Here is a 23,672-nt window from a genome sequence, read left to right on the forward strand (position 1 = left end):
CCATGTCCATAATTATTACTATAATGCTTTACAAAAATGTTTTTCAGGCAACTGTGTTAAATTATTATACATATCTGGGAGGGGGTGGTGGGGCTCTGGCCCCAGGGTAATAAAGACCTTCATGGGAGAGGATTGTGCCCCCTCACCCCTCTGGGTCTGACTCCTGATTAAGTGGCTCCCCCTCAACCAGCGAAGACCATTAACCCTTCCCCATCCAGTCCTGGGGTAAAGGAGGAAGACCAGCAAGCCACTGAAGTGCTTTGAAGGAGAGCGTGTAACAGACTGGCTGCCCAAGCCCCCTGCGTACTCTGCCTGGGCTCTATAGGGTCCAACCGTGGCCAGAACCCCTCACGGGGGAGGGCAGGCTGCCAGTACTCAGCCTGCACCAAGGCATCCACTCAGGAAGATGGGGGGACAGTGCGGAAGGTCAGGGATGCCTAGGAGTAGCTGGCCTTGTGCACTACCCTGTCAGGTCAGGAAGAGGAGGAGGCATGAGAAACAGTGATACACCAGTGGGAGCTGCCGGCTGCCCCTCCTCTACCCCACCCCCCAAGGCCAGTTACACAGGCACCCCGGCTCTGGGAGGGACTGTCAGAGGAAATGGGGGCGTTGGGGTGTCTGGCCTTGGAGCTCAGGGAAGCAGCCCCAAGGGTTAGAGCCAGGAACCATAGGCTTAATTGGCCCTGCCCAGGGGGACCCCTAGAACCACCGAAGGCTGGGCCCCTCAATTCCTATATTCCCGACTCCCATCCATGCAGCTAAACCTTACTGTGTGTGTGCGTGCACGTAGGGAGGGCTGCAGGGAAGCGCTGCTGCACCACCTGCCCGGGGTCGGGGCATGCAGGGCCCAGACAGAAAGGGTCAGAGACTTTGGCTTCCCTTTCCTCCCAGTCTCCCAACACGCTGCCCCTCCTCATTGGGCACTAGAAGGTTTTGCGATGAATAGCACGCGCGCCATCCTCTTCGTACTCTTTCTTAGAGACCCACATCTTCTTAAAAGTGTCCAGCGAGGCCAGGATGGAGCCACTGTGAGGAGGGAGGGTGGTGTTCTTGGGGAGAGCCACACTCCCTGGGCACTCAGAGCTGTTTCCTTCACCTGGGAGGAAATCCACCCACCTCCTCCCGGCCTGGCTAACCCTGGGAGAAGTGTCCAGGGCCAAATGGTTTCCTCCCGAGCCCTCCCTGGGAGCCCTGCCTCACCCGATCCACGTGGAGTACAGCCGCTCCTGAGGGGCCGAGATCTAGAGGGAGCAAGCAACACGTAACTGCCTGTCCCCACGCAGCAGCCCGTCCCAGCCTGGGGTGATTCCCACGGCCCGAGGCCAGACAGCAAGTACATGAGCCGGGAGCAGGGGGAACGGGCAAATGGGAACAGCGGCTGGGCTGGGCTGGGCTGGAAATGAGAGGCCCCTGGAGGCGAAAGGTGCCCTCTCCTCCCAGTCAGGGCTGCCCAGCACCACATGCGTCACAGACATGCTCCACAACCTCACCTTGATTTTGACGTCCTTTGGGGCAAGCTTCTTCACTTCACTTAGTAATCGGTCACCAAAGCCTGTGAACACAAGGCTGGCTAGCCTGGGGTCCACTTCTGGCCCTCTTACCTCTAGCTCCCCTGTATCCAGCCTGGTGCCCCCCAGTCGCCGCCTTCCTTCAGCTGTTCTTTCCAGCATTAAGGGTAGGCGCGAGCCACTCCAAGGGCAGAAAAGACCCAGCCCCAGGCCTGCAAGTGGCCCAGCTAACAACAAGAGAGGTGACATGAGATAGAACCCCAAGTCACCTGGCTCTGCTGGCCCCCCACGTTCTTCCTCACCCAGTGCTCCAGCAGTCAAAACCCACCAGAAGCAAAGTCAAAGGCAAATGACAAATCAGGAGAAAACATGCCATTCTGCCCATCATGTGGGCAGAGATCACACACAGTGTCAGGCAGACGGTGGGCACAAGCTCCCAGGAGGGAAACGGGCAGCACCCACCAATAACAAAGGCACACCCGCCCTGACTGTTCTCTAGGATTTACCCCGTCGGTCTGTTCTCACCTTGTGAAATGACAGTGCACATGTGAGACTAGAAGGGACTGCAACTCTCTCAGAAGGCCATCAGCAGGACAATGGCCAGGTGGCACATCCGTCCAGTGAAATACCACACGGACATATAAAAGAACTTACATGGGTAGGAAAAGACCTTCCAGATAATATGCTAGGTGAGCCATACATGGTTGGGATGTGCAGAACATGCAGTTTGAGTGTATGTGGGGTTGATGCACATGTGTTTATATGTGCAGGAAGGTAGCCGACAGTTGCCTGAGAAACCAGCAAATCCTGTGCGGAGGGAAGGAGTGACTAGGACAACGGGGAAAGGACACTTCATCTAACACATTTAGATCTCATGTAAACTCATCACCTACTTATGAAGTGAGTAAATGTAATTTTAAATCTTACTCTTTTAAAAAACATTGCTCACTGAGCACCAAAAAGCCGACAGGAAAGGGGCCACGTCCCAGGCTGCAGGGAGCAGGCTGCAGGAGAAGGCCCAGCTGCCCCTGGCCCCAGAGTCCCACCACCACCTCCCAGGTCAGGGCACCTTTGAACAGCGTGGAGCCTCCTGAAAGCACGATGTTGGCGAACAGTGTCCGGCGGAGGTCCAGGTCCGACTTGTGGATGGCGAAGGCCAGCACCTCGTGGAGTCCCTCGCTCTCGTCCCCTACCAGGTCTGGCTGGAACAGCAGTTCGGGGGCCCGGAATCGTGCTGGCCCCACCTTGGGAACATAAGATTGAGGTACAGGCCTCTTCCTCCAGGTCCCAGCAGCACCCTGCCACCCAGGGCCAGGCCTGGTGACTTACGTCAAGCATGCTGCCATCCGGCAAGGTGTACTGCACCTTCTCTGTCTCCAGAGCCTCATCCTTCTGCGGGTTGATGGACAGGTAGCAGGCTCGCTGCAAGGCATGGGGAGCAGGGGCACACCTTCAAAGGCTGTGACTGGGACACCCACACCCAGGCTCGACTTCAAGCCTTGGTCCTGCCCTCCTCCCCTGCCATTCGCCCTCCTCCCCCGTCACTCCACAACCTCCTGCCCTTCGTCACCTCTTTGATGGTCCGAACAACCTCAAACTCCGCTGAGGTGTGAAAGTCGAAGCCTTCCTTGCGCAGCAGCAGCCGGAGATAGCGGGAGACGTCGCGGCCAGCAATGTCCACCCGCATGATGGAATGCGGCATGGCAAAGCCCTCATAGATAGGGACAGCATGGGTGACCCCGTCCCCCGAGTCTAACACCACTCCTGTCGTGCGTCCTGTTGCGTACCTGTCAGCAGGTCAGCATCCCCTCACCTCTGCCGGTAAGGCATGGGCCTCCCACCCCCGAAGGAACCCTAGGACAACGGCCCAAGGAACTCCCCAGAGGACTCGTCCTCAGGGGCTGTTTCCACAGGGAGAGCAGACATCTGGTCACCTCGAGCAGGACGGCCCCAGGGAGGAGGGACCCGGGACCACTCACAGGCTGAGAACGGCCTGCATGGAGATGAACAGGGCCGGCACATTGAAGGTCTCGAAGAACACCTCTGCCGCCTTCTCCCGGTTCTTACTCGGGTTGAGCGGGGCTTCCGTGAGGAGAACGGGGTGCTACAAGAGACAGCAGAGCTGTGGGCGTGTGCACAGGCGGCACACTGGGCCCTAAAAGGATCTTTCCAGAGGAACCCTCCTCCCCGCCCCTGTACCCGGTGAGTGCACGTCCTTCTCAAGGACACTGTCCTGTCACCTGCTGGCGGTTATCCTTCCACACAGCCCGCTCTCTCGGGAAGTTTCTGCTTGGCGGCCACTGACTTGTGCCCCCCACACAGTGAAGAGGCGGCAGGCCCCAGCAAAGCGCAGGAAATGTGGGAGCCTGACCCAGAGGGAGCACAGCAGGGAGGGCACAGCGAGGGGATTCGGAGCCGGGGGAGGCCTGGCTGCCACACCTCCTCGGAGAAGGTCTGCAGCTGGTCCTTGGAGTAGACGTACTGCCAGATGCGCTCCATGTCATTCCAGTCCCGCACCACGCCGTGCTCCATGGGGTAGCGCAGAGCCAGCAGCCCGCGGTGCTCCTGCGCAGGGGGAGGAGGCAGTGTGGCTCCAGGCCCCGCCCACACCCAGCCACTGCTTCTGCCTTCACCTGCCCCGAGGAGAACCACCGCTGCGAACTGGGTGTTCCCATGCACTGTGGCTCGCTTGTCTGGCAGCCTCTGAGGCTCTCAGAGCCCAGCCAGCCTCACCTGGCCAGGGACAGGAAGGTGGTGACATGCTTCCTCCCACCCTCCAGGCCCTCGGCCTCCTCCCCTGGCATGCTTCTCCGTACTCAGGCCAGCACGTCTGCCCTTCTCCCCACACATGGCTACTGCTCCCATCGGCGCCGTACCGTCCCCTGTGGTCACCTGTCACCCCCCCCCCACCCCTTCTCCTAGATCCCCTGCCAGTGCTCACATCTCCTGCATGGACTGTCCTTCAATGTCCCTATGTCCCTTCTTGCCAAGCACCACTTTGCCTCTTTCCTACTGACCCATCTCCTGAGAGGCCCTATTGTGCTCCCAGATCCTGGCACCCCACACTGTGTTGCCCAGGTGCCTAATCTGCACTTGCTTATAATTCCCCCCCCGCCCCCCGCCTTCATTCGCTCCTCCTGAGGGCCTCTCTGGCCGTGTGGCCCCTGCAAGTCACCCCAGCTGGGGTGCAAGAGGTGGCTCCACAGCTCTCGTTGGGATCAGTTATCAAGTCTGGGTAATTCAGACTCTTAAGTCACTTTTTAATCAGTTCTTTCCTCTGCAGCTTCCCAAAGACAGGGCATGAGTGTTTAACTGTACCCGGCCCCCAGGAGCCACTGCCTCATTACAGGCAGACTTCAGAGCTAAAGCCTGGAGAGCCCGGGGGCATCTGGCCCGGAGAGCAGTCTCAGGGGCCTCTGCAGGACAGCTCTGCCCCAGACATGCTCCTGCCATGGAGACCCCAAGCCCAGGGAAACGCAGGTTCCACGTTACCTCTGCTTTTGGTCCAATGAAGAGGTCCCCTTCCAGGGCTCCAGCCATCACCCGCATGTGCTTTGGGCGCCCGACACTGCGGGGAGAGTCGTCAGTGAGGCAGGCAGGGACACAGCTGGAAACCTAGCCCAACTCCGGTGGTCAAGAGTAACTTACTCTAAAGCACCAGAATGTGGCCACGGGGCAAAGGTCAGAAGCCAGGGGTCTGGGATATGGGACAACAGAGCAGGCCTTAGCAGGACAGGAAGCTCAGAGTCAGAAGAAAAGGTGTCCCTCCCACAGAGGGCTGAGCTCCGGAGCATCAGCCCTGCGTGGCCTATTCTGCAGGAGTTGGCTTCCGCACCAGTGACTCAGCCCGTGCTCCCGATTCAGGAGGACGAGGGAGGGTGGCCCAGGAAGCTGGGTGGTGGCTCCCTGTGTACCCGCCTCGCGCTCAGTCTATTCTGCCCCTTTCCCTCTGCCGGGCTTCCAGAATAGAGATTCCAAAATTTGACCCAAGTTCCCTGCACAACAGGAACCTTAATTACACCCAAGTGGGTTTCAGAAAGGAAAGCCAACCCCCCCTCCCCCCCCCGCCCCAGGCTTAGGCTAATCACTCTAAAGCCTCTAGGATTTGCGAGGTATCGCTGCTGAGGGAAAACTTCCAATGGACTGGAGTAGCCGAAGGTGAACCCCAAGTTTTCTCCAGGTTTCACCTCCTCTGAGAAAGTATTTTCTAAAGTCTGAAATAAATAAGCCCCAAAGAAAGCCTCTCCTGGGAGGAAGAGGTGGCTGTGCAGTAAACCCCCACTCTCCCCACTCCGAGTTCAGGTCTTTCTCTGAGAATCTTCTCCCTTTTATTGTAGCTGCTGCTGCCACGCCCTGGCCCCAGGGGAATGCTGGCGCTTCTCCCCCTCAGTGAGGGACCAAAATCAGACTCCAAAGAGGAGGGGGAAGCCCAGAGCAGCTGCCTGCCCCTTCCAGAGCCCTCAACAGTGTCAGCCTCACAAATCTGGTGTTTTCCCTGGGGAGAGGGGGAGTAGGGGGGGGGGGGGGGGCAAGGTTGGCCTCAAAGACTCAGGATCCCGTTCTCCTGGGAAGCAAACAAAAAGGTCAGGGCTGCTGCCTGAACACTTACTAGTTTGGGAAACAGTATTTGGGAATCTGATCTCCTGCAAAGCCAGCCTTGATCACTCCAGAGCCCTGCAAGGAAAAACACTGTTTAGCTGTCTGCATTCACCTCCAAATTAAGGCAGTGCGTACAGTGGAGAGCAGGCTGCGAGATCCTGCCCGGAGGGCAAGGTCATTTACAAGTACACCAGTGGCTCAAAACAGTGTGTGGGGGGCAATTCCACATCTCTTCCTCCCACATTTGACAATGTCTGTTGGGATGCTACTGGCATCTACTGGGGAGAGGTCAGGGATGCTGCTAAACACCCTATGATGCACAAGCCAGCCCCTCACAACCAAGAACTATCCAGCCCAGAGAGCCAACCGGAGACTGAGCCCATCAAAGTCCATCCACCTCCGCAGGCTCCAGGGCAGCTCCGGCAAGAGGCATCCCGGGCAAAGCTATCCTGAAAGCCAGCTAGAAGCAACCCCTGAGCATAGTTTCTTCCAACAGCCCCTGGCCCCTCTGCTCCCAGTAGACAGGCCCACGGGAAAGACCACTGGGTGCCTAGGAAACTGCACCTCTCCAGTGGCTTTCCTAGACTGCAGACAAAGAACTTGTGCTGCCCCTGCTCCAGCCCGGACCCGGCATCTAGAACCCCTCCCCAAGCCCTCTTCACACAGATCATCACAACACTTCATCACAACATGCAGGAATCAACATGCCCAAGTTACAGAGCAGCTAGAAGCCCAGAGGGACCATGCAGGTCGCTCTCTGAACTCAGGAGCATGTTGATTAGCCTGAGTGAATTATTTCACCCCAAGAAGGGAAGTGGCCTGGTCCTTCCTGTAGCCTCTTGGGGGCATCCCTAAGACACGTTCTAGCTTTCTTATTAAACATCCTTTGCTGTGGCTCAGGGAGCCCACATGGGAACTCCAAAAAAGAGCCACTCAGGGATGACATGGGTCATGCGGGAGGGAGAAAGAGAGGGAATCACTATCAAACACTCCAAGGCTCACACACCAGAGGCAGACACCAGAGCCACTCGTTTTCTTACTATGGACCAGAAATTTGAGGCCAGAAATCCTCAGAGGGCAGCTGACCACAGGAAAGCCAGGCATCTCCCCTCTGAGGCTCCGGAACAATGATCCCAACTGTTTATGGGTCCTGGGAGGAGGGGTCCTGAACTCTGTCCGCGCCTGCCAGCTGTGGCAGGTCTGCTCCGCGCTTCAGAGAAGATCAAAGTAGCCAGCAGCCAACCAGGTGCTGGTGGACCTATGGGTGGCAGACCCGAACCTGCATGTCTCCCAGTCCCGGGGAGAGGGCAGGGGGGCCTGTTCGCTCGGAAGGTCCTGCCTGGGTGCAGCCCCTTGGGAAGCGCAGTGGTAAAGGTCCCCAGACCAACCCCCTCCAAAAGGGGCCGGACCATCAGTGTGCAAAGGGGCCAAGCAACTTTCTCTACCCTGCGGGGCGGACGGAGGGGCCAGGAGGCTGGGGTGGCCCCGCAGGGCCGCCGCTGTCACTCCTGCCCTCCCCAGAAGCTCATCCCGCGGCTGGGGCAGGGCTCGGCCACCGGTGGCCCCAAGGCCCTGGCTCCAGGGCCAAGCAGCGCGCGGCCCCCGGCGGGCAAAGCGCAGAGGACGAGCCCAGACGGGCGGGGTCCCTCCCGGCGCCGCGTGTGACCCGGGGGCGGGGCGCCCGCCTTCCCCCCAGCTGCCGGGTCTCACGTTGTCGATGACCACGGGCTGGTTGGCGATGATGTCGTAGGACTCCATGGCGCGGGCGGCCCTGCCCGGCAGGCAGGGGCAGGAGGGACCCGCGGGCGGGCGGGCGCGAGGACCGGACCGCGGGGCTCCAGACGCGGCGCCGCGCCCTTCCCCCCAGAGCGCAGACTACGCGCCCCTCCCGAGAGGGCGCGCCCGCGGCCAATCGCCGCTCCCACCTGGGCGATTGACCGCCCGCGCCGGGGCAACGGGACCAAGGGGCGGTGCCGCCGCGGGCCCACCAGCCAATTGCGGTCGCCCGGGAGGCTGCTGGGCGCTCCCAAGGTAGGTTGCGCTGTGTGGAGATGACGTCATGGCATCGCTCTTAAAGGGGACGCGGGTGAAGTCAAGGGGTGGAGGAGGCACGAGGTCACCTGTCCTGGAAGACGTCTTCGCGACCGCCTGCACCTCCGACCACGTTCCTTCGCTCCTTCGCGATCGCGCAGTCCCCGAGGAGGCTGGCGCTGGCTGTTATACCCAAAGCATTTATTGCGCGCGGAGGAGGGTCCTTTCTCCTGTAACAATTACAATTTAGTGGCAACTTGGTAGCTGGCGTTTATCCAGCACCTACTCCGGTGCTTGCGGAGCACTGCTACCCACTTTGCATAGATTATGTTAAGTCGGGCAATAACTACCAGGTAATTGCATTGTTGTTCCCGTTTTACAGGTGTGGACACCGAGGAACCTAGCCAAGTTTACAGAACTAGCAACCGCTGGGATTAGCACGTGGGCAGCTTCTAGCCGCCCCGGAGTCAAAGGCTGTAACCGTCCTGAATTCACTTACCAAACTGAGCCATAGGGATTTGCCTCTCTATATGCCTTTCCCATTAGACTGTGACATAAATTGGATAAGATTGGAGACCACCATACAGAAAAGTGCAGAAACCCTGCGTGTACATTCAGCGTAGTGTTACAATGTGGACACACATGTAACCATCACTGAGCTTAAGAAACAGCGTGACCAGCACTTCAGTGGCCCCCCAGTAGTCACTGCCCTATTTCTCCTCCTGGGCAGCCACCCTTCTGAATTTAACACCACACTTTCGTTTTGCCAATTTCAGAACTTAGTGCAAATGGAATCCTAGGCATGTATTCATTTGTATCATGTCTATGCATTCATAAAATGGCTCAATGTATAGCTGTTTAAGTTCATACAGGAGTTCTGTATAATCTGATATGAAACACTATCAGGACATATGGTTAAAGCAAAGCAAAGAAAGCCAGACGAAGTGTCCAGAATGTTGTATGTGTGAATGGCTCTGAAGAGCAGATGCAACACCTTCAGGACTTTAATATGAGACGGGGACCATTGGTAGATGTGTGTGAATGAGGGGAGAATTCTTTTTGCAATATAAACTTTTGTATGAATTGTTTTTAACTTGTTTATGTATATATTGCTTTTGTTTCTCATTTTTATTGTGCCAAAATACACATAACGCCATTTATCTTAACCATGTTAAGTGTACAGTTCAATGGTATTAAAACATTCATAATATTGTGTTATCATCACCACCATCCATCTCCAAAACTCTTTCATCTTGTAAAACTGAAACTCTACACCCCTTAAACGCTAATTCCCCACTTCCCACTCTCCCCCAGCCCCTGGCAACCATTGTTGCACTTTCTGTTTCTATGAATTAACTAAGTACCTCCAGCCTCTATACTGTTTTCCATGGCGGCAGCACCACTCACAATGCGCTAGGGTTCAAATTTCTCTACGTCCTCACCAACACTTGTTTGTTTATTTTTTGGTGTATTTTTTAAAAATAGTAGCCATTCTAATGAGTATGAGATATTTGCTATCGCAGCATAGTTCTGATTTGCATTTTTCTAATGTTTCGTGATATTGAGCATCTTTTCATGTGCTTTATTGTCCATTTGTATGTCTTCTTTGTGTTCCGGGGAACCCCCGGTTGGGCTCTGGCTGCTTGTCACTGTGTCCAATATGAAGGCAGGGCTGAATCATGTTATGCGTTTATTGAGAAGGCTAGCCAACCAAGAAGACAGGATGCTTACAAGCACCAAATCCTGTCTTCCAGCAGGTGCAGGGTTATAAAGGGGAAGGGGCTAGGGTGAGGCAGCCCCGGAGTCCGCAGACTCAGCTGTTGTCTAGGCATCAGGCGATGAGATGATGTTTTGACTCCTGGTTGGTCAGTGTGACCCTGCTTATCGGTTCTGCTGCTGGATTCACACCTGAGTCACCTCAATGGCTTCACACAGACCTCAAAAGGAAACTTAAGAAAAATTTAACCTTCTGTTCCCAACCCCCTATTCAAATAAGTATATGTGCTCTAAGATTTAAAATAATATGATTACTTTTCAGATTAATTCAGGTGCTGTGGCTATCAAACTATAAGTCCACACCCCACACACCCCCATCATTTGGAGACAGGTCTATTCAAGTCCTTTGCCCATTTTTTTAATTGGTTTGGTTTCTTTTTCTGCTGTTGATTTTTAGTAGTTCTGTTATATTCTGGATATTAATCCCTTATCAGATATATGATTTGCGAATATTTTTTCCATTCTGTGGGTTGCCTTTTTACTCTGTTAATAATGTCTTTGATGCACACAATTTAAAAAATTTTGTGGTCTAACTTGTCTATATATTCTTTCGTTGCCTCTGCCTTTGGTGTCATATCTGAAACACCAAATCCAATGTTCTAAAGCTTTTTACACAGTGTTTTCCTCTACAAGTGTTATAGTTTTAGCTCTTATACTTAGGTCTTTAACGCATTTGTGTTAATTTCTATATTTGGTGTTGGTAAGGGACCAACTTCTTTCTTTTGCATGTGAATATCCAGTTTTCCCAGCACATTTGTTGAAAAGACTGTCTTTTCCCCATTACATGGTTTTGCACCCGTCAAAGATCATTTGATCCTATATGTGAGGGCTTGTTTCTGGTCTCTCTCTTATTCTGCGTCTCTATGTCTGTCTTTATGGTATATTACTTTAAAAATGAAATAAATCCTGAAGTGACAGGTGTCTGCATAACAAACATTCATAAAAGAGCATTTATAAAGAAGGCCAGGGTCCTGGTTATGAAGAAATTCCATGAACACTGGACAACAGGGATAACGGTGTTGGGGCAAGGAGTGGTGAAAGGGCCCCAAGAGGACGTGCTGTGGAGCAAACCCAGCTGCAGAGGCAGGAGGGCAAGCTCCACCGTTGTCCTCTGAGGTAACGGGAAAGGGGAGGAGCTCAGAAGGCTTACCCTGGAGGGAGAAGGAAACAGAGAGAGAGAGAGAGGAAGGTGGGTAAGAGAATGGTAGTGCAGGAGAGAATCCCTCCAGCCCCAGGACCAGCCACTCCCTCCTGCTCCTTTGAGCCATCATCTCAGCAGCCCCCAGGCAGCAGCTCCTTTTCTTGCCTGAACATTACCCTCGCACTTAGATTCCTTTGATGTTCTCAGTCTCAGTCACTGTTACTTGCACCCACTTTGCTAATAAAGGTTATTGACCCTGAAAAAGATTATGCCTGTCAAAAGGGTGTCCTCACGGTTAACTGGGCCCAGATTCATAAGCAGAGTCCAGCAGCCCTGGCTCACAGGGGGCCTTTCACTCACGCTGCGTTTCAGGGGAAACCAGAGTGGGCTGCTAAGGCTCCTGCATTGTGTTCCTTCTGGTTAAGTCCATCCAGGACTTCCCGGGATGGTATTTTGACCAATGGGTTGAGACCAGCCCTGAGCAGTTGGATCTGCGCTGTTGCTAGTATATCCTCACTAGAGGCCCGATGCACGAAATTCGTGCAAAAGTAGGCCTTCCTTCCCCCAGCTGCCGGCACAGGCTTCCCTCTGCCACCCGGGACCCGGGCTTCCCTCCAGCTGCCTACAGGCACCCAAGACCCGGGCTTCCCTCGAGGCTCTGGCTTCGTCGGGAAGTTCCTTCAGAAGGACGTCTAGTCTAATTAGCATATTATACTTTTATTATAGACTTGCCATCTTTTAAAAATATTTTTATTGATTTCAGAAAGGAAGAGAGAGATAAAAACATCACTGATGAGAGAGAATCATTGATCAGCTGCCTCCTGCATGCCCACTAAGGGGGATCAAGCCAGCCAGCAACCTGGGTATGTGCCCTTGACTGGAATTGAACCTGGGACCCTTCAGTCTGCAGGCTGACGCTCTATCCATTGAGCCCCACTGGCTAGGGCCTCATTTGCATCTTTAGAAACCAATCACAGCAGCTCCATAACGACCAATTGGGACACATGATTCTGACCAATCAGGACATTGCCATTTGGGTAATCAAACTGCAAATTTGGGTCCTTAATTTGCATAAAAATGGACCAATCAGGGATCAGGGCAGGCACTTTCCCTGTATAAGTGGGCTTCTGCTTTGCCTCTAGGGAGGGCACTTTTGGTTTCCACTGGAGGCTGCTTTTACTCCATTTCCCTGAAAAAAGTCTGTCCTTTCACTGTCCCCCAGATTGGTGATTCCTGTCGGCCTTGGATTGGTGGCAGCATCCTTTGTTGACAAGACAAAATGCACCAGTGAAGGTAAGTTCTTAGCACATATGGAGGGACCCAGAGGATGGGGTCTTTGGAGACTTCCCTTAGCGACAGACCCCAAAACACAGAGATGATGGAACGCTGTGCCTGATGCCGCCGCCTCCGGGTTATGCTGAGGGGGTGAGTTTGGGTTGTTTTATATGTTCTTTTTTTTTTTTTTTTTTGGTCTGTTCTTACTTTTTTGAAGATATTTTAGAGAAATAAGACTTATGCTACTGTCATTACCTAGTGTTTTTAGTTGAATTATGGCCCACCTTTCACCCCTAAATTTACACGTTGAAGTCCTAACCCTCAGTACCTCAGAATGTGGCTTTACCTGGCATGTCTTTGCAGAGGTAATTAAGTTAAATGAGGTCATCAGGATGGGCCTCAATCCACTGTGATTAAGTGTGCAAAGGGGCAAAAGCATCCTTCCTCTGCCATGGGGGGCGGACGCAGAGACACCTTCTCATAAGAAAAGGCACTCTGGACGCAGATGTGTTTGAGGGGAGACCATGTGGAGACCCAGGGAGAAGATGGCCGCCTACCAGCCAAGGCGCGAGATTTCAGAAGGAGCCGTCCCTGCTGACACCGGCTCTTGGGCTTCTGGCCCCCGAACTGTAAGACAATGAGTAGATTTCTGTTGCTCAGCCCCCCATTTTCTGGTACTTTGTTACAGCAGCCCCAGCAAAGGAATACCCCTGAGCTACTCAGAACTCAGCGATATAACTTTTTATGCAACGTTTTGCCCCCAAAGATCTCTTCCATCACCTACTGCATACAGTGTGAGAACAGGAGGGCTAAAGGGCAGGGCCAGCTGTATAATTTGTGGGTCCCAATGCAAAATGAATATGCGGGGGAGGGGGGAGAGTGGAGTTAAAGGTGCTAAAAAATAAAATGTTCCCTTTTGAAATAGTTTAATATTTATAAAACACTAGAGGCCCAGTGCACAAAATTTGTGCACTCAGGGGGGTTCCTCAGTCCGGCCTGCACCCTCTCACAGTCCAAGAGCCCTCAGGGGATGTCTGACTGCTGGCTTAGGCCCGCTCCCCATGGGAAGCGGGCCTAAGCCAGCAGTCGGACATCTTTAGCTCCCAGCCGTGACCCCATTGATGCATGATTGGGGCTGGGGAGGACATGGGAGGTTGGCCAGCTGGGGAGGAACCACAGGACGGCTCCAGGGTGTGTCTGGCCCATCTTATTCAGTCCCGATCACTGGACCCCAGCAGCAAGCTAACCTACTAGTCAGAGCATCTGCCCCCTGATGGTCAGTGCACATCATAGCAAGCAATTGAGAGGCCTTAGCATATCATTAGCATATTACGCTTTGATTGGTTGAATGGCCAACTGGATGACCAGACACTTAGCATATTAGGCTTTTATTATATAGGATAATAGGGGAAATAGAGACACATGAATGACATAAACTTATGCTTTTGTTTGTATTTTTTTGGTGTTATAATTTATGTAATGCAATAGATAACAATGCTTAATGTGATACCTTGATTTATTCTAAGAATTTACTGGCTGTTCTAGCCACTTCCAATTCACTTAAGCTGACTTAGTAAAGTTTTGTCACTTGCAAGCTACTGCCTTCAGGCTACAGTGCACGCAGGATGGAGGGAGGCAGCATAGCCACCAAGCCCCCCTCCCATCCCTGTCTGCAGACACCGTCCTCCCGCTCCCGCTGTAGAACTGCCCCCGCTGGCTGCCAGTGTGACTTCACAGACCGTCAGGTTCCACAGAATCCCAGCGTTCAAGGCTGCTTCGCTGAGGATTTCAGGGGACTTGCTTCTCTCTGATGGTGTACAGACCAGGCAAAGATGAGAGGAGCAGAGACCCTCCTCTTCCTTCTCTTCTTGGACTGTTGGCCAGGCGCAGAGCCCCACCACCCTTCCCACCTCATCAAAGGTACTGTGGAGCCCGGCTGGCGTGGCTCAGTGGTTGAGCCTTGACCTATGAACCAGGGGGCCACAGTTCAATTCCTGGTCAGGGGACATGCCCAGGTTGCTGGCTCGATCCCCAGTAGGGGGTGTGCAGGAGGCAGCCAATCAATGATTCTCTCTCATCATTGATGTTTCTATCTCTCTCTCCCTCTCCCTCTTGCTCTGAAATGAATATATATATATATATATATATATATATATATATATATATATATATGTATGTATTAGAGGCCCAGTGCATGAAAATTCATGCATTGGAGCGGGGGAGTCCCTCAGCCCAGCCTGCCCCCTCTCACAGTCTGGGAGCCCTCAGAGGCAGGAGGCAACCCGGCAATCAGGGGAAGGCGATGCCCTATCACACCTCTGCTGCTGCCACTGCTGGCAGCGCAAGCCTCGGCTGGCCCTGGTTACCTGAGCCTCGGGCCGGTCCTGCGCAGCTGGGCAACTGCCATCCGAGGCTTGCCTGTGCCTCAGGCCCGCCCTGGGTTGCTGGGGGGCTGAAGGGTCTGGGAGACTCTGGAGGCAGGTGTGCGGAGCGGCCAGGCCCACCTGGGGGCAGGCCTTACCTCGTGCCTGCCACCCCGTGCCTGCCACCCCTGAGCCTTACCACGTGCCTGCCACCCCGGTGCGGCTGAGGAGACTGGGCGCCGCTATGTTGTGCTGTAAGCACCGCCATCTTTGAGGGCGTGGCAGTCAATTAGCATATTCCCTCCTTATTGGCTGTGGGTGCTGCCATCTTTGAGGGCAGGGAAGTCAATTAGCATATTCCCTCCTTATTGGCTGTTTGCACTGCCATCTTGGAGGGTGGGGCGGTCAATTAGCATATTCCCTCCTTATTGGCTGTGGGCGCCGCCATCTTTGAGGGCAGGGCAGTCAATTAGTATATTCCCTCCTTATTGGCTGTGGGTGCCACCATCTTTGCGACGGCATGAGGGTCAATTAGCATATTCCCTCTTTATTAGATAGGATATATATATATATATATATATATATATTTTTTTTTTTTTAAGGTACTGTCACAAGTATGTTGTGTAGCAGATAGAGAAGTGAGAGACTCACCGTGAGCCCACATCAGGCAGGGAGGGTGGTCACCGCCTGCGGTTCAGGAGTGGTGAACATGGGTCGTCTCCCACCCCCTACCTTCTTCATGTCCCTGAATCGACCATAAGGATCTCTTGCTCAGGAGACAGGTGTAACTTTCACATTTCCCCTCACTTTGAACCTTTCCCCAAATCCAGAGTTCCATGGGAGGGTAGCATACATGCACATGTTAACAACATGCAGAATAGTAGAAAGATTAGTATGAGCCTCCATGTGTGAATCAGGCCAATCTTGTTCTCTCTGTCCCTTCATATGCACACACACTGTATTTTAAATACCAGTTTGAGGTACTCGCATGCAAAGTAAAATTCACCCTCTTATGTGTATAATCAGCAGGTTTCAGTACAAAGACGTGTGAATCACCGCTATGCAATGTTAGAGCACTTCCATCCCCTCAAACAGTGATGCCACATCCACTAACTGTCCCTCCCCAATCCCCTCTCCCCAGGCCCCTAACAACCAGTCTGCTCTATAGATTTGTCTCCTCTGAAAATTCCATATGTGGAGTCACGGAATGGATGGTCTCTTTAAAAATATATATTTTGTTGATATTTTACAGAGAGGAAGGGAGAGGGATAGAGAGATAGAAACATCGATGAGAGAGAAACATCGACCAGCTGCCTCCTGCACACTCCCTACTGGGGATATGCCTGCAACCAAGGTACATGCCCTTGACCGGAATCGAACCTGGGACCCTTGAGTCCGCAGGCCGACGCTCTATCCACGGAGCCAAACTGGTTAGGGCTAATGTATGGTCTTTTGTGACTATTTCTTTCATTTAGCATATGTTCACGATTTTTATGGCTCACTAATATCCCCTTGTATGGGTCTGCCACATGTGGTTAACCCATTCATCAGCCGATGGGCGTTTGTTGGTTTCCACCTGTAGCTGATCTGAACGAGGCCGTCAGGAACATGGCATTTCCAGGTGAACCTCAGGTTTCCCTGCTCTTTTGCCGCTGACCGGGTTCTGGGACATTCTCCGGGTGTAGCGTGTGTCCGGTCGGGGGAGAAAGCGGAAGCAGCGGCTGCAGTGGTGATGGAGGAAGAGCAGTGCTCGTCTCCAGGAATTAAGTAATCAGGGTCATAAAAGGTGTCACGTTTCGTGAGGGCCAGTGAGTCCCTTCTGCAAACGGTCAGGCCAGGAAAGGGGAGACTGGTCCGGGCACTTTAAAAGCAGGCGGGTTTTAGTGACCAAATGTTTTCTGCACGGGCTCCCTCACACTGCCATTGCAATGATCCACTAACATCTCAGCAAAGGAACACGTTCAGTGTCTGTCATTCACCGAACAGCGAACCCGGAAGTCGTGTCCCTGCCCCGGGAACCCCGGGTTACGATTTCCTGTAGCGCTGAGAGCTGCCACGTGCACCCATCACTCACTGGCCCTGCGCACTGTCTGCCGGGCACCAGGGGAAGGTCGGCGTGGCAGCTGGTTTTGAGTGAAAGGTCAGGCCCCCGGATGCTCCCGACTGCTCTGTGGCCTCAGAGTTGGTGGCTGCTGTGGCCTTAGCGACCCTGCCTAGGAGATGGGTCTCTTCGGGGGGGATGCCCAGTGCCCTGGGGCCAGAAAAAGGGCTGCTCGTGGCCTCACAGCACAAAAATGTGTCTGCACACCGAGACTTCACAACTCCACGAAAAGGGTCTGGAAATGAATCTCAAAGCCTCCCAGGCCACTGCCATCCCCTCAAACAGTGAGGTCACATCCACTGACTGCCGAGGGTCAGCCCAGCTGGCTCCTATCGTTGATGGAGCCACAGGAGTGTGAGCAGAGCCTTGAAGGCAGCCCGTGCCGTCCTCGAGGAGACTGGCCACCAGTCCACTCCACTGGCTCCTTCATTCTCCCATGTGCCAGCGAAGGTCAGGGGCTCCCTGTGCTCATCAAATGGCCCGGGGGACAGGCTGAGGCCTCTGAGCCCCTCCCAAGCGTGGACCCTGGTGTGGGTCGGAGCAGAGTACGCAGTGGTATTGTTCCCTCTCCTCCAAAGCAAGGAAGCACCTCATGTCCACCGCGACCCAGTCCCTCCTGCTGGCACCGTTCCTGGAACGGGAACGCTTCTCTTCACAAAACCTGAATGGGTGTCTGTCTATGTCTGTTGCCCCGACACTGAGCCCTGAGCCCTGAGCAGTGAACCCTGAGCCCTGAGCCCTGAGCACTGAGCCCTGAGCCCTGAGCACTGAGCCCTGAGCCCTGAGCACTGAGCCCTGAGCCCTGAGCCCTGAGCACTGAGCCCTGAGCACTGAGCACTGAACCCTGAGCCCTGAGCACTGAGCCCTGAGCCCTGAGCCCTGAGCCCTGAGCTCATCATAGATAACAGCTTGGAGCCATGAGAAGGGGGTGCACCAGCGAGCTTTACCTGCCCCTCCTCCTGCGGTTGGTGCCGCTCCCAGCAGAGTCAGATGAGAAAACCCGACTCACAGAGCTTTACAGCCCCAGCTCACAAGCCTCAAAAGGTGGCCCAGAATCCAGGTCCGGCGTCTTCCCCAGAGCAGCCAACTGCATGGCGCTGCTCGCAAAGCACCACGCAAGGGAGGCGCCACATGAAAACATTACACGCAGACCCGAGGAGAGATTTGCTCACAACTGAGGTCTATTTTCCCGTAGGTTCTCTTCAACAAAAGAGCTTGAAAAATTCTGAGTTTGCACCACGGTCAAGTAAGCAAGAACACGTGGCTAGGCTCTTTGGTAAGTACCCTCCCCAGGCGAGGCTGCTGGGCTGCACTGGTGCTGGCCCGCCGCCCCCAGGCAGCCGGTGCCTGCGCTCGGGTGGGGGGGAGGTGCTGTGCACGGGGCCAGGCCAGTTCTCCAGGCGTCAGGTCCCGAGAAATGAGCCAAAGCGCAGAGACCAGCACGGGGAAGGATTCCGCTCCTCCAGGGGGTGTGGAGGCAGCTGGGCACCTCTGCGCGTGCTGGGCGCGTGTCAGCCCCACCTGAGCCCAGCCGCGTCACCCCTCCCCGGCGGGCGCCCGGACATCCTGCCCGGGGTGCCGGTGGTGAGGCCCTGAGGCTGAGATAGACCCTCTGCCCAGGACCTCAGCCTAACAGCACGAGCATCCCTGGGAGGTTGCTAACATGAGACGTCCAGCCCCTCCCCGGCCACCAGGCTCCTTGGTGTGGGGGGAAGCCTTCATGTGAGTGAGTCCCGGCTGGGCCTCATCGATGTACCCAAACCGCCCACTTACCACTGAGAGTAACCAGGCCCGGGAGCCTTTTACATTTAAGCCGGCTAAGGAAGTCCACAGGGACTGCCTCGCTGATCGGCTGAATGAAGGAAGGGGTGCACCAGGTCCCTGCTCTCGGGGGGTCCCGTCCAGGAGCGAGACCTCTGTCCTCCTTGCAGGTCCCTCGAACCCACGTGTGAGGGTGGGGACTGTGTGCATCTGAAGGCGGTGTCTGCTTCGGGGTTCGGGAGGATCCCATCACCCCCAGGACCTACCGAGCTGCCCAGTGTCATGCCAGCATCTGCCTCGGCAGCGCTGGGCCACCGAGAAGCCGGCCCGGTCCCCTCTGAGCAGCCATCCAGGAGCCTGCAGGTCCCCCATTCACCGAGGAGGGGCTGCTGATGAGAGCTCATCACTTTGCAGGAGTGAACGTGAGGGTCAAGTTTCTGTGTCCTTATTGTAAGCATCTCTTCACCAGGTGCGCAGACAGACCAGCCGCAAACGTACCGACATCCCTCGAAAAAGGACTCGGAATAAATGTCAGATGAGTGTCGCTTAGCAAAGTAAACCTAGAAGGAGAAACCAGCATGGTTGTTTTCAAAGACAAACAGAAGGAGAAAGTAATAGATTTCAAAAAATGTACCCAGGAAAAGGTAGTGACAGAATTACAAGTGACGAGTTTGCTGAGCTTACAGAATCTGCTGTCCTTCCTGCCTCCAGCCCTGACCCGAATCTCGTGGGTCGTTTTCACACACAGCATCTGTGAGGGGATGGGAAGCCGCTGTGGACAGCCGTGCCTGGGGGTTGCCGTGGCCGGGGCGGCCTGGGGGGACATGGAGCTGTCTGGTCCAGGGTCTTCTCTAAGGCACAGGGCTGTCCTGTGCCTCTGGGCGGGCGTCATGGGTCTGCCGCTGCCTGCTGACCGCCCGGGCGTCTCCTGATGCCGGCAGTTCAGTGGGTGAGTGTCCCCGGGGCCGTCCCCAGGTTGCTTGCCTGTCACAGACAGACCCCCGGGCTGCCCTGAGCCCTGTGAGCCCGCGTGTTGGTGAACGAGTTCCCTGGCTCCAACACTTGTGGACAGCATTGGCCTTGGGGTCTCAGTAGATACCACGGTCAGCATGGTCCAGGCTCAGACTTCAGGGCCCACGTTCTCTGCAGCCGCTCAGCCCGGGGCCTGCCTCCTGGCTGCCTGGGCTGAGGTGGTTTTCCTTCTCCGTCTGCCGAGCCCTTGCCTTGTTCTGTGTGGCTGTGTCGGTGTGCCGGCCAGGTCTCGGCATGTCTGCCTCTGCCATGTGTCTGGGTGGCTCCAGGATGCGGACCAAGCAACAGATCTCCATCCCCTTTGAACCTGCAGCTGCTGGCACAGTTCTGAGCAGAGCTAGGGCTCCATACGAGCTTTGGGTCTGAATGGCCAATAGTCTTCATTCTGTCCCTGTTATGATTTGGGTGTTACGATTTGGGGGACGTACACTCAGGTTCTCTGTACAACAACGCGCCATCAACACCAAGCGGCCCAGGTCATCTCAGTGAGAGGCGCCAGGTGTTGCCATATTCGTGTGCCAGTTGGGAGTGCACTTGGCTGCTGTTACCTGGAGACCTGCGTTTGGTGGGTTTTCCTGTCGCCGGCAGCCTGAAGGCGGCGCCGTGGCGCGGTGCAGGGCTCAGGGAGCCCGTCAGGCTCTGTCTGTCTGAGGTCATCAGGGCCCTCCCTGGTGCTTACGCCTCTTGGTCATAAGATGGCCTCTGTGGCTCCGGACATCACACCCGCTTCCAAGGCAGGTGGCAAAGGGGGTGCAGCCCCAGCTCCTTTCTCTTCCATCCGGAGGAGCAAGGTTCTTCAAGGGTCAGAGGAGTCTTCAGAGGATCTTTGCAAGTCCCGTGTCTCCCCTCTTCCCCCCTCTCTCTCACCTCTTCCCCCCGCCCCAGCTGCTTGGGGTGCGGGGTGGGGTGGGGTGGAAAGAACGAGTCTCTCTGAGGCTGAGGCTCCAATCGCAAGTAGGCGTGGGAGGAGGCTAGCGTGCGGGCGGGTGACAGCGTGCAGAGTCTATGGCAGAGGTTTCCTTGTTGTTATATGTTAATTACATCATCGTTTCCTTTGCATTTTGTCTTTTTTCTTCCTCACCCAAGTATTATTGCACTTGTGCTGGGGTCCAAAGAGCAGTAAACAAGCAATATTACGAGGTGCCTTGGGGTTGTTGTTGGAAGTAAGTGGTGAGCAGTGGTTTCCAAGGCCTCAGCCTGAGCATGGTCCTCACACTGGCCCCGTGTTGCGTGCTTTCACTGGCATCGTTTCATTCCGTTGTCACAAAAGTCCCGTCAGTTCAGTCACCACAGTCCCATCCCGCCAGTGAGTGACCCAGAGGGGGGAGGTGGGCTGGTTGGCCCGCGATCACGGCAGGCGGTCGGCGAGGCCAGGAGGTGGGGAGGCGCCTGCCCAGGGCGGGGCTCCCCGTGCCAGCTGCCCAGGAGAGGCCAGGTCTCCGGGGAGAGAATGCTGTGCTCCTCACAGAAACCGGACAGGGTGAGTTCACACAGAGGACAGCTTGGGGGCCGTCTCCGAGGTGAGGAGAGGGACAGAGGAGCAAGAAGAACCATGACATGCAATACCGTGAGATTTGGGGCAAAACTCCCATAGTGGGTCCATACTGATTCCTGTCGGGGATACGTAGTGAGATCACCATTTCCCAGGAGCCATTTTGCTAGACGGGTTGCTCTGCTCTGACAAGGCACTTTAGAGCATGACGTTACATATTCGGAAATGACCCACCACGGAGCGGGGGCTCGCGCAGCTTTGCGAATTCTCTGAGCAGCTTGCCTACACTCAGCCAGGCAGCAGCCCGGCTTCACTTAGAGGTTTTCTGCCGGAGGAACCAGGACAGATGTTGGTGCCAGGGCTGTGTTTCCCGGCTCTGAGCTGACTGGTTTCATCCTTCTAGCACATGAGCTGGAATGGCCATAGACAAATCCTGGCAATACCTGCACTCGCTACACCATGTGTCCCAGGGAGAGGGGTAGGGCCTGATATATAGTAGGTGCTTGGTAGTGTTTGCTGAATGAGTAAATGTGTGATGAATGGATGATACATTTCTCTGTAACAATAATAACCACCATTATAAAGATACAATTAAAATACACGGAGCATTTAGTGTGTACCAGACACAGGAAGTTTTCTTTTCTTTATTTCTTAAAAAAAATTTTTTTTATTGTCTAAAGTTTTACACATGTCTCCTTTTCCCCCGATTGAACCCCAAAACCCCCCCAGCCATTCCCACCCCGGGCAAGCCCCCATCGCCCCAGTGTCTGTGTCCATTGGTTATGCTAATATGCATGCATACAAGTCCTTTGGTTGCTCTCTACCCCCTCCACCTCCTCTGCCATTTGTCTCTGGATCTATTCTTGTTCATAAAATTATGTTGATCATTATATCCCACATATGAGTGAGATCAAGTGATATTTATCTTTCTCCGACTGGCTTATTTCACTTAGCATAATGCTCTCCAGTTCCATCTATGCTCTTGCAAATGGTAAGAATTCCTTCTTTTTTATAGCAGTGTAGTATTCCATTGTGTAGATGTACCACAGTTTTTTAATCCACTCATATGCTGATGGACACTTAGGCTGTTTCCAAATCTTAGCTATGGTGAATTGTGCTGCTATGAACATAGGGGTACATATATCCTTTCTAATTGGTGTTTCTGGTTTCTTGGGCTATATTCCTAGAAGTGGGATTACTGGGTCAAATGGGAGTTCCATTTTTAACTTTTTGAGGGAAGTCCATACTGTCTTCCACAGTGGCTGCACCAGTCTGCATTCCCACCAGCAGTGCACGAGGGTTCCTTTTTCTCCTCATCCTCGCCAGCACTTGTCATTTGTTGATTTGTTGATGATAGACATTCTGACAGGTGTGAGATGGTATCTCATTGTTGTTCTGATTTGCATCTCTCGGATGATTAGTGACTTTGAGCATGTTTTCATATGTCTCTCAGCCTTCTGTAGGTCCTCTTTCGAAAAGTGTCTATTTAGGTCCTTTGCCCATTTTTTAAAAAATATTTTTTATTGATTTTTTACAGAGAGGAAGGGAGAAGGATAGAGAGCCAGAAACATCGATGAGAGAGAAACATTGATCAGCTGCCTCCTGTACACCTCCCACTGGGGATGTGCCCGCAACCCAGGCACATGGCCTTGACCGGAATCGAACCCGGGACTCTTCAGTCCACAGGCCAACGCTCTATCCACTGAGCCAAACCAGTTAGGGCCCTTTGCCCATTTTTTGAATGGGTTGTTTATCTTCCTTTTATTAAGTTGTATGAGTTCTCTGTAAATGTTGGAGATTAAACCCTTATCTGAAATAGCATTGGTAAATATGTTCTCCCATGCAGTGGGCTTTCTTGTTGTTTTGTTGGTTTCTTTTGCTGTGCAGAAGCTTTTTATTTTGATGTAGTCCCATTTGTTTATTTTCTCCTTAGTCTCCATTGCCCTAAGAGCTGTATTGGTAAAGATATTGCTACAACATATGTCTGCTATTTTGCTGCCTATGGAGTCTTCTAGGATTTTTATGGTTTCCCATCTTACATTTAAGTCCTTTAGCTATTCTGATTTTGTTTTTGTGTATGGTGTAAGTTGGTGATCCAGTTTCATTTTTTTTGCATGTATCTGACCAAATTTCCCAGTATCTTTCTTTCTTTTTTTAATGTATTTTTATTGATTTCAGAGAGGAAGGCAGACAGAGAGAAAAGGAAATATCAATGATGAGAATCATTGATTGGCTGCCTCCTGCATGCCCCCTACTGGGGATCAAGCCCACAACCCGGGCATGTGCCCTTGACCAGATTGAACCCAGGACCCTTCAGTTCACAGGCTGATGCTCTATCCACTGAGCCAAACCAGCCAGGGCCGTAGAAGTTTTTCACCTACATTGTTTCATTTCCCCTGCAGCCCTATGTATGTAGCATTGCAAATACACCCCCATTTTACAGGTAGGGATACTGAGGTTAAGTAACTTAGGTCAAGCAGCTAGAGTTTGAACTCAGGATGCCTGTAGGAGACACAGTTTTGTTTGTGTAATGCGTCCATTTTAAGGACACATTGTGCCCTTTCCTTAGTAACAGCATTAAAAAAAATTAAAG

At 53.7% G+C, this 23,672-nt stretch overlaps 2 protein-coding genes across 2 annotated transcripts in view; one reads left to right on the forward strand and one right to left on the reverse strand.

Annotated features, from left to right (window-relative positions):
* Positions 1–8,081, reverse strand: ACTR1B (actin related protein 1B). The gene is made up of 11 exons (XM_079792050.1): positions 7,818–8,081; positions 6,118–6,182; positions 5,001–5,076; positions 3,948–4,073; positions 3,488–3,612; positions 3,079–3,295; positions 2,838–2,930; positions 2,578–2,752; positions 1,491–1,552; positions 1,201–1,241; positions 1–1,026 (listed from the first exon to the last, which is right to left on the reverse strand). Exons 1-11 carry the CDS (start codon positions 7,863–7,865, stop codon positions 924–926), a joined length of 1,131 nt encoding a protein of 376 aa, XP_079648176.1. The 5' UTR covers positions 7,866–8,081; the 3' UTR covers positions 1–923.
* The window catches only part of LOC307111968 (uncharacterized protein C2orf92), a gene marked incomplete at both ends in the record, with an annotated part of 22,133 nt that continues 6,324 nt past the window's right edge, over positions 7,864–23,672 (forward strand). The window contains 3 exons of the mRNA XM_079792237.1: positions 7,864–7,889; positions 12,278–12,348; positions 17,990–18,070. Coding sequence (XP_079648363.1) covers positions 7,864–7,889; positions 12,278–12,348; positions 17,990–18,070 — 178 coding nt within the window. The remainder of the gene's footprint in view (positions 7,890–12,277; positions 12,349–17,989; positions 18,071–23,672) is intronic.

This window comes from Cnephaeus nilssonii, assembly GCF_951640355.1.
Source record: "Cnephaeus nilssonii genome assembly, chromosome: 15".
NCBI classification, from domain to species: Eukaryota; Metazoa; Chordata; class Mammalia; order Chiroptera; family Vespertilionidae; genus Cnephaeus; species Cnephaeus nilssonii.

What these genes read in the sequence shown, in the direction of transcription:
- ACTR1B (XM_079792050.1), bottom strand. Translation starts at nt 7,865, where the DNA reads ATGGAGTCCTACGACATCATCGCCAACCAGCCCGTGGTCATCGACAAC. An exon ending in AAATACTGTTTCCCAAACTA is followed by an intron (nt 5,077 to 6,117) that starts GTAAGTGTTCAG and finishes CTCTCCCCGCAG; the next exon opens with TGTCGGGCGCCCAAAGCACA. An exon ending in CAAAGGACGTCAAAATCAAG is followed by an intron (nt 1,242 to 1,490) that starts GTGAGGTTGTGG and finishes TGCTCCCTCTAG; the next exon opens with ATCTCGGCCCCTCAGGAGCG.